Consider the following 10,404-nt stretch of genomic DNA (forward strand, 5'->3'; position numbering starts at 1 on the left):
TGTCAGATGAGCTAATAATACGCGTAGTCTTTGTTAGTTAGGCCATATGGTTAGGCCTCGCGTATGCATAGCATTGTTTTAGTTGTGCTGTTAATTAAACCAAGTAATGCTTGGCTTAACCAGGGCTTTCTCCTATGTTATAGTTCTCTTCTAGATTAGCGTCTAAAAACGCGTATTTCACGGTAATTTTTCCAAAGTGAAAGATAGAATGCTTAGCTAACCGGTATGTTGGATTGGTAATTTTCAATCCCTATAGAGTTTGACGGTCGAAAAACTCATCATATACTTTATTCGTTTGAGGTGTCAATTTCTTTCACACACGCGCGCGCGCACAAGCATACATACACGAACGCGCACACACGCAGGCACATACTCACGAACGTTGCGGCACGCACGCACGCACACACACACACACGCAGCGCACGCACGCACGCACGCACGCACGCACGCACGCACGCACGCACACACACACACACACATATATATTATTTATATATATATATATATATATATAATATGTATTGTGATTCTCGCATCTGTGATTCCAGCTGGCCAGATAAAAGGTCTAAATTGACTACGTCACGAATTTTCCATGGTAAAATTTACATTTTTTACATTAAAAGTAAGAACTAACGTTACTAAATATATCCTCAAACTCTCACCTGATAAAAATGTGTTTACGTTGGTTAAATTTGCACAAATCTAGACGATTTGGTAATTTCTGTTGTCTAACACTATTCCCCCAGTACTGTTCAGTGTTGTTTAACACTATTCCCCCAGTACTGTTCAGATACTGGCGTCTCTCTGTTTTTCACGAGCAAATTAGGGCATATAAAGAAGTGATTACGTCACGAATTTCTAGCACCATCAAGTAGTATATTTGTGTGTTATTTATACAAAATAAAAAGTATGAAAATGCAATTAGTGTTTCTGTTTACTTTTCATGCTTATATACCTTCTTTATATGCCCTAATTTGCCGGTGAAAAACAGAGAGACGCCAGTATCTGAACAGTACTGGGGGAATAGTGTTAGACAACAGAAATTACCAAATCGTCTAGATTTTTGCAAATTTAACCAACGTAAAAACATTTTTTTATCAGGCGAGAGTTTGAGGATATATTTAGTAACGTTAGTTCTTACTTTTAATGTAAAAAATGGCTTTTTTTACAAATTTTACCATGGAAAATTCGTGACGTAGTCAATTTAACATCTTTCCTATCACTTGTCACCACTATTTAACGCGTGATACTTAAAACATGAATTTTTGCGGGACATAATATATGCTATGCGCAACCTTCCGACACGACAGACAGCAACACATTTGTCGAGGATCTATTCCTCATGATTAAACACAAAACTTTGCATCATGTGGAGTAGCGTTTATAATTTTCCTGAATAAAGGATGGCTAAGCTACCGATACCAGTTGAACCTTCAACGTCATAAACGTTTTAAAATTAGTGTAAGCGCTCTTAATAATTAAAAAAACAACCTGCAATAGCGACTTTCTACCAAAACACATGTGCAGATTTTAATTATAATATAATATTGGCAAAATATTGGACGGCAGAGTTTTTAAACATCATCGAAAACAGTTAACGCGTTATATCACGTTCAATACAGTTCAAACAATGCAACAGATGTCAAGGTATACATAATTTCCTGTTTCTTTAGATAATCCCTGCGCCTGCATTAGAGTGCCTTGTGAAAGACAAGAGAGGTCCCTAAGATACAAGATACAACAAAATTATCACGAAATTTCTCATGTTTGATTAGTAAAACCGCAAAGAAGCTCCGATCTTGACGTTATTACGCGATAAACCACAATAATATATCTATAAATATACATCCGATTAAATTATTAAAACCACATTGTAATAAATACATAACATGCAAAAACGCGCGCGGTGTAACACATTTATTATATACTGTTGTCATTTCCATTAAACATTGTATTGTATCGAATGTGTTTGTGCTATACCTTAAATTTGTAAATGCGGGCTCTAGCGAATTTTCGATCAAATGTTATTATCGCAAAATTTAGTATTAATTCAACCACAACTAACTATACAGAATGCAACACATTTTCCTATCTGTAGACTTATTTATTACACATTATTAAGGTCATCTTAAGACTCATCGAGTAGCCGGCATGTCTGTCGAAAATCGCCATTTATTTTGCCACCATTAATTTAATTGATATTATTAGTGGAATAAAAGATCAAGATTTCACCGAGGCCACAAATGCCAGAATTCTACCAGTTGGGCTCATATGCCATCACAGCCGGCTGCAAGTTTGTTAAACAGCATTTATCTGTTTTGATATATCTGACTTTACAATTACAAAAATAAATCTTGGCACTAGTTAACATCAACAGAGTTTAATAAATCCCGTCTATCTGATATAAACGCCAATAAGCTAATGCGTGTGGTAGGAAATAATTTAATATTCACACGCATAGATGGCACTTCCATAAGCTACTGTACTGAATCCTTGAGAAGACAGAATTACACAATTTGCTTAAAAGTACCTCTCATTATACACTCTGTGCTATCAATTATACCACAAGAAGACTCGTACGGACATCGAAATAGCTTTCATGAAAATACTGACAACATAATAATACAAACACGAATTCGAATTCACACGCTAGTACGAATTCGAATTCTCAATTAAAGCTATTAATACAGATAGGTGTAAATTAAAATTTTTGTGTCTCTTATACAAAATATAACAGCACACGAAATAAGTACATTATTCTAAGTAGCGTTAGTTCACAGGTTACAAGTCAGCGTAAATTATAACAAAGCTTTATAACAAAGGTTATAATCTCAACTGTAATAGCAGTGTATATGTCAATCTCAAGCTGTCATAAATTAAACTAACATATCTTCATCCAATAGGGCATATACTCTCAAAAAATAATGTCATCGAAGATATAAAATATGTTTAGAACTGAGATTCGACAATCCATAAGAGATCCTGGAACATTTAAACGATTCCATACAACCTGTGTAATAGGCACCACATCATCAGCTATGAATGCATTTCATCTAAGAAACGAGGAATATTCTAAAAATGGCAGCTCAGAGGTGCATATAGAATATTCCTCACAGCTTGAATGACAGATTGGACGAACATGGATGCAGCTAACTTTCCCCATATTTCAATTCACGCAAATATTTCATTACAAAATTGGCACGGATTATAGATACAATTTATACCCAAACTCAAAATAGCACAACATATGAACTTTCTAGTTATTCAGCTTACATTGCTGCTCGTATTAGCATATGGATTTATTTTTACAGTAACCTACATAGAATCAAGGGAAAATAACAAATGTATTCCCCCCTGATGGAATGTATATTTGGGATAAAACAAGTGCCGCGGAGCGACAGCGCTCATCTCGTCTACTGCGGTGACTCTGTGGTGGAGTGGTGGGATTCTAGTAAACCCTGTTAGTCCCAAATGTGTTCACATACGCGCCGAAACAGTGGAAGGCACAGGGATGGTATCAGGAACCTTCTCGAAGGAATGTTCGTTGGGTTCGTTATGAAAGTTGCCACGAGATGGTGCATACGTTTAAGTGTCTTAAGATTAAAGATGGAAGCTCCCATCGTACGTAGTAGCAACAACTATTTGCAAGACAGAATAGGTATAAGCACTCATCCATTTACCTACGCAAGCCTACAGGCTGAAATAGAGAGCTGCCACCTGTAACTAATTAACACAGGCAAAAACTACACAGTACTATCACCACCACAGTTGGCAGTGGCTACTGGCAGTGGCATACGTTACATGTAACACACTGACAGTACAGAATGCCGTAGAAATTATACGATTTAAGGAGCATAAACCTTCTTCAACCAAATTTAGCTTTTGAAATTTCACTGTGACATTGTAGCCTCATACGTCCAGGCATGTATAGATTCTACTAGCAAACCCGGCAGTAAAATTCTTTCTAACAGTAAACAAATCCATGTTTAACCCTCCTCTTGAGGGTCAAAAGGTTATCCGACACTTACTATTCGCATGTCAGTGGAAAGTACATTTCATGGTCCTTTCAATAATTGCCATAAAAATGGTAGGTCACCGCTGAAACAAAAAAGTTTTTCAATCGCTCCGTCAGACCATGTACTCAGAAAATGTCTAAAATCTGCCCTGTGCCCCATTGACCTTTGACCTCCAATTTCGGCACAGTGATGGCTGTTCCTACCATGATGCTATACACCGACTATCACGAGCCTAGGTCGAGCCGTTTAGATTTGTGCGGCAATTCTGCATTTCCTCCCTATACTTTAAGTTAAGGAGGAAATGTTCCCCCTTCTTTTACACCTCTTGATCTTTGACCTTTGACCCCCAGCTTCGACATCCCAACTCGTTTTCGGATTACCCCCCCCCCACGTTCCGACTTATGAATCCGTACGGCGAGCCGCTTAGATTTGTGCCCAACTGTTGACGGACGCACGAACGGCCGAACGGACGGACGGACGGACGATCATGCGATTCTACAAGCTGCACCCGACTACGTCAGATGAGCTAAAAACACACTAGGTTATTGCTGTAAAATAAGATCATTATAAGATCGCTTTGCACATGTATAGCCACGCTAGTGATCGCTACACTATTTACTAAATTTGAAAGTTTAATTACTTAAATTACGAAACACCGTGTATGTTTCGTTCTGGCAAACATCAGTAGCTTTGAACAAAGATGAAACAAAAATTGCACACGGAACTAGGACTGGAACATGGGAAATTTGCAACCCGCGTGACAACGATAGGTTCTTGATGGACATAGATTCTTGATGCTAACTCAAACAGCTGCCTACAATTTCATGTAGAAGGGCAGAATATTGTAAGTAAAAATGATTTCATTTTAAATTACACGAGTTAATTCTTTAGTTATATTTCTTATAGTTTCAAGCAAAATTTTCCAGCGCAGGCTAGACAAGGCAGCGGGAGATGGCATGCTTAGTGTTGCCGAGAACATAATCATCCCAGGGTGTTTACGAAAACAGTACAAGGCTGATAAAAATCAATAAGTTGATAAACGTTCTTAAAACGCACAGAGAAGAAAATTCCCCTAAACGAGAATAAGCAACAAATGGGAATAAGTGAGATTATCTTACAGACACTGCATCACGGAAAACGCGTGAAAGTAAATGAAGTAAAAGCTCAAGTGATACATGACATGCCCCCACCCACAGCCGCGGCCGGCATGAAGCATTCAAAGATTATAGCATTCTAAGAGTGCGGGTTGTGTCTGTTTTCCCTATCGAAGCCTGGCAGAATTACCGAATAATTCCGTAAGTCCACAAGCATGGACAGCACCAAATGTCTAAAATGTCTATCATCAAGTAATGTTGAGGTAATATTTGCCACCATACTAAACAGCATTGTTTACGTCAATACATATAAATAAGCTACTCTACTAAATGTGTAAAAATTGTGATCATTCAATAATATCTTCTCAGTTGCATGATTTGAATTTGAGTGTACCACTTTCCTCTAGTACAATACAGTAATACCGCCGTTAATGCTACCCCATACAGCGTTCTTTTGTTAAAGTACTTGTACTTTGGAGCACTGGACCTAAATTTTAATACCAAAAAATCTCAAAAGACACAATCCATTATCAGAAGCAAATTAGACCTTCAGCTTATTAAGCATAGCCAATCAGATCATCATACATATGTACACTCATTTAAATGACCCCATACAGCAGTATATTATTTAACGTTCCATTTTTCAGAAATGTACTTTTGATTGCTAGCTAATTGTGGCATTAATCTATAACATATATATAACGTGTAGGTTAACTTAGGTGGGTAAGGTGGGTAACGTGTAGGTAATAAAATATAGTAACGATACTGATTTAGCAAATAGAGAGTTGCGCGTGAGTATATATATATTTCCTTATGAACACCATTGAACATCTTGTTGACATTTCCCGTAAAACCAAAGGTGCATCAACTTGTTGGATACACTCATGTTGCTAGGCAACCAGTCCTCAGCTGCACGTGTATTTGTCCTTAGATGATGCTGAATAAGATAAAATTATGTAATTAATACAAGCTGCCAGCAAACCACAAAAAAAGAAAAAAGCTATAAATATTCTAATATAATCAAAGGATATGGAAAATAATTTTAGAGAAGTAACGCTGATAGGGTCTATGTCTCCCTGGGTACTGCCGAAACGTACCCTGGTAACTATCTAATATGCCGGACCGTACCTCGCCTACTCCACTAACGAGTTTAGGGAGTCGCCTATGCTTACTCCCTAACCCTAACCATATCAGATAGTTACCAGGGTACGTTCCGGTATACCGGACCGTACCCAGGGTATGTTCCGGCAGTACCCAGGGAGACATAGACCCTATCAGCAGAAGTAACCACTCCAAGATACAAAATTAACGTGACATCGTTTCCCCCTTGTCGTGTTTCCATATATATATTGTGGCGGTGGCACCGGTTACCACGGTTCCCAGCTAGGTAATTGTGAGGTAGCTCACTGGGAACCACGGGCAGGGTATGGGTTAATGTTTCATATTTGTGATTGTATAATTATTTGTGATGTCTGGTGTTTATTAGTGTGCGTTTTTGTGATATTTTGCCTGCTCACCAATTGTTGTTGTGAATAGTCGGGTCCCTAAATGGGGGCAGCTATGTTGGATGGGTTAGCCACCCCCTCTAGTGGAGGAGAGTGGCACGGGAAAAATAAACAGCTGACTCGGTGTGTGAGGCGGGAGTGACACGGTTGTGTTTTGTCCCGGGAGTTGGCTGAGGTAACAGGGGAGTTCAAGTCGGGCGTTTAGAGAGGTAGCACTCGAGTTCGTCTCGGGCGTCTAGTGAGATAACACTCGAGTTCGTGGCGGGAGTCGAGTGAGGTAGGCCCCGCAGCATGTAGCTAGTCCACTCTGTATGAGCATATAGAGTGGAGAGGCCGGCTGAGTTGTGTGCCGAGACTGGAGAGTATGGTGACGACAGCTAGCGTACGTGTACTGGTACAGTACCATACGGTTCACCAGTGTTCGACGTGGCTTGTGGGTGAGATCCCGCAGAGTCAGCCACAGTTAAGAGCTACAGTTGGTGAGTAGGCAGTTGTATTGTCCTGTTGAGTGTTGTTGTGGGGCGAGTAAATAATACAGTGAGTAGAGTATTAAATGGAGTCCTGAAATAGTAGAGAGAGGGGAGTGCAAACGCTTCACGTGCAGGATAGAAACTGGCCTATATGCTGTGAGCAGCCGTGCAGTAGAGAGCCTGCCGGTTATTTAGCCCTTTGTCTGGCTACGCCTATATCTGTATAGCCTTTGTTTATACACCGGGTTGACATTTATTATAAGACGTAACGTAAGGCCAGCAGAGCAGGGTGGGGTGCCCTGTTGTCATGTTTGTGATGTGGCATTGTTGACTAACCACACTATCGCACCGGAGCCGGAACGAACGCTGGGTTGGCCGTGACCGGAGGAGAGAGCGCAGTAGCACTGGAGGCGCTCGTGAGGGAGTGGAGATCGGGTGGCGACGGTACGACGTACAAGGAGGTGTATCTATCTTGTATCTCTCGTTGTCACTATCCACCGTGTTGCACTGCACTATACGTAAGGTGAACTGTTAGTTGCGTATTGTCAGGTGGCGCCCTCAGGTGTCGTGGGAAGGCACCAAAACGCTACAATATATATATATATATTACCAAGAGCTAATAATACCTACTCAGTAACCCAAAATAAAATTAGTGAACAGAACTAATAAAAATTTGAAAAGAGCACCCTGCATACAGTATACTTCAGGTACATATTAGTGATTTTAAAAGCATTTCGCGATGATCTCAGTTACTACAAGAAGCTGTAAAAAAAGAAAGATCCACAATGAAAAAAAAAATTGATCATTTTTGGCCGCCAGGTCAAAGCCTTAAATACCCAAACCAAACAAAGATAGTGATAATAAAGGAAAGTCAGCTAGTAATAAAGCTATTCGTCCCCAACAATGTCTAATTTCAGCTTCCTTCCCTTACCATTATTATAATTATATTGTACTATATTAAATATAAGCAAGTAATACAAGTTAGTTTTACATTTATACACTGTCAATAAATGGATGCATTTTACAATTTACAAAGAGGTAATTGAATAAAGTGCATTTCGAACGTTTACGTTTTCCCTGGGAGGCATTTATGAATTAGCAAGGGGTATTACCATCATCACTACATTAATGTATACAATTAGCATATAAAACATAATGCTATACTTTGCACTATTGAAACATGCGAACGCATGGATGGTTACACTATTCATATGTAAAAATAAATATAATCTGCTTAAATATCAACAAAACGCTCATCAAAGTATTATACCATCGGTCTGGGATACAAGCGCCTGCAGCCAAGTCTGTTGGAGTGCTCTAAGAATGCTTGCTTCAAGTGAAGCTTGTCCTCTATTGTCAGACAACTTCGACACACCTTGCACTTCTGCAACAATAGGAAGTGATAGGCATCACAGACAACAACAGCACATACAGAGCTGAGGAAGAAGCATGTTACTGATTACTCCAGGATAAAAATTACCATGGGTTTATGCGTTATGGTATATAAAATAACAAACAATGCAGCCACAATCTTTCATATAACAACAATTCCCTTGAAATCAGCAATCACCAGACAAATGTGCATCTTATTGAGTGACGTAGTGGTTCTAAACTAGTGTAAAACATCTCTATTACTTAATTTAAGTTAACAAGTAATCAAAAGGAACATCTCTGCAAGCAGCATGTTACTACATATAAAGATACCCTTCAGGTCCATCACGTTTAAAAACATTTTGATATAATGATTAATATTACCAGGGGTGCATAATTACAAATGTGTCATTATTCACCCCTGATATTACTCATTAACTCTAGTTAGTATGAACATAAAGAGAAATAATTTCCGAACAAATCTCACAACCTATACCAAGTCATCAATCACTATAGGTAACTTGCGTACATAGAAAAATGTCGGTAAAGTAAAACGGTTAAACAGCTTTGTTGCTTACCAGAGCAGAGCAATCCTGGCATTCATCACTCGCACAAACATCCAGACTCACCAGTATGTTCTTATCTGATACCTGCATGTTTACCTCATCATTTGATCTACAATAAAATATATTAGACCGTTTATTAATAAACACATATCTAGATTTCTACTTCTACATATTTAGTTAGCCAATTACGCCCGTAAGTTCTGTTATATATCTCGTGTTCTTGAGACATTCGAATACAGATTCCAACGACTGTCTTGCTTGTTACATATTAATTATTATATTGTTCAAATCAACTTAAATCACAGGAGCGTGTAGAGGCTATAGTCCGCAACCGGCAGTTAGATGCGATATGATATGACTACTAGGCACTTTAATTTAATTTAATTTTTTTTTTTAGGGTTAGGGTTAGGGTTTAGGTTAGGTTTAGGGTTTAGGTTAGGTTAGGGGGTTTTTTTTTTAAGTGCCTAGTAGTCATATCCTAAGTGCCTAGTAGTCATATCATATCGCATCTAACTGCCGGGTGCCTATAGTCCCGCCATAATTCTCTTCCTCTCGACTAGTGGCGCCGCCTCTTGGGCGTATAAAGAATAAACATTACTTTAACGTTTTCCAGTTATCTTACATCTCCCTCCCTTACAAGATCGTACTAGAATGCATAACTATAAACGAGCAACATTGAACAGTATGTTACTAAACGAAAATCAGTACACTGTATTGAATTACGACCGCTATGGGAGGTCTTACACATAGTCACTAAACCGTACAGGTGGTTTCCTGTTACGTCCAGACCTTCGAACTGGTTCAGGACAGTCTTCAGACGTGACATTCATTATATTGTCACTGTTGTCATTCATGACAATAGGATTGTCATCTGCACCGTCAGTCAGGGTTTCGAGTGTTGATGGTACTTCAACGGGCGACTGGATGGGTGGCAGTGCAGTTATTGTCTTCTCGTAGATCTCCGGCTCTGTAGCTTCCTGAGTATTTGTCTCTGGAGTGATTGGTGACCATTTCGACGTTCCTGCAGTTGGTACCGTGGTTGGAAGGAATCTACGTCTCAGCATAATCCGATTTCTCACTGTCAGTAGGCCTGATGGAAGACGGATAACATACTTCCGATTCTTGAGGTTACGCTCTTGCACCACCCCGTATTTATCCCATCTTCTGTTACACCTGTTCTGTACTAAGACAGGATCACCTACACTGAGGACAGGTAGGGGTTTACCAGGGCGGTATTTCTCAGCTTTCTGGCGTTCACTGGATATCAACTTATCATAGTCAGCTAGTTGTTTATGCCAGTCTTTGCTCAGGGCACTCTTGTGTACTGGAATTAGGTGGTGCTTTGCCTGTTTTACCGCATTTTCTGTGAAAGCATTACTCTG

General features: G+C 39.3%; 1 protein-coding gene across 1 annotated transcript in view; it reads right to left on the minus strand.

The window, feature by feature from the left end:
- Positions 1-4,335: 4,335 nt before the first annotated feature.
- The window catches only part of LOC106812900 (tubulin polyglutamylase TTLL4-like), a 23,073-nt gene continuing 17,004 nt past the window's right edge, over positions 4,336-10,404 (minus strand). Inside the window, exons 12-14 of the mRNA XM_014816907.1 lie at positions 9,035-9,131; positions 8,356-8,469; positions 4,336-6,047 (exon numbers count right to left, since the gene is read on the minus strand). Coding sequence (XP_014672393.1) covers positions 5,922-6,047; positions 8,356-8,469; positions 9,035-9,131 — 337 coding nt within the window. The 3' untranslated portion in view covers positions 4,336-5,921. The remainder of the gene's footprint in view (positions 6,048-8,355; positions 8,470-9,034; positions 9,132-10,404) is intronic.

The sequence above is a fragment of the Priapulus caudatus genome, unplaced genomic scaffold (assembly GCF_000485595.1).
Source record: "Priapulus caudatus unplaced genomic scaffold, Priapulus_caudatus-5.0.1 Scaffold698, whole genome shotgun sequence".
In the NCBI taxonomy this organism is placed as follows: domain Eukaryota; kingdom Metazoa; phylum Priapulida; class Priapulimorpha; order Priapulimorphida; family Priapulidae; genus Priapulus; species Priapulus caudatus.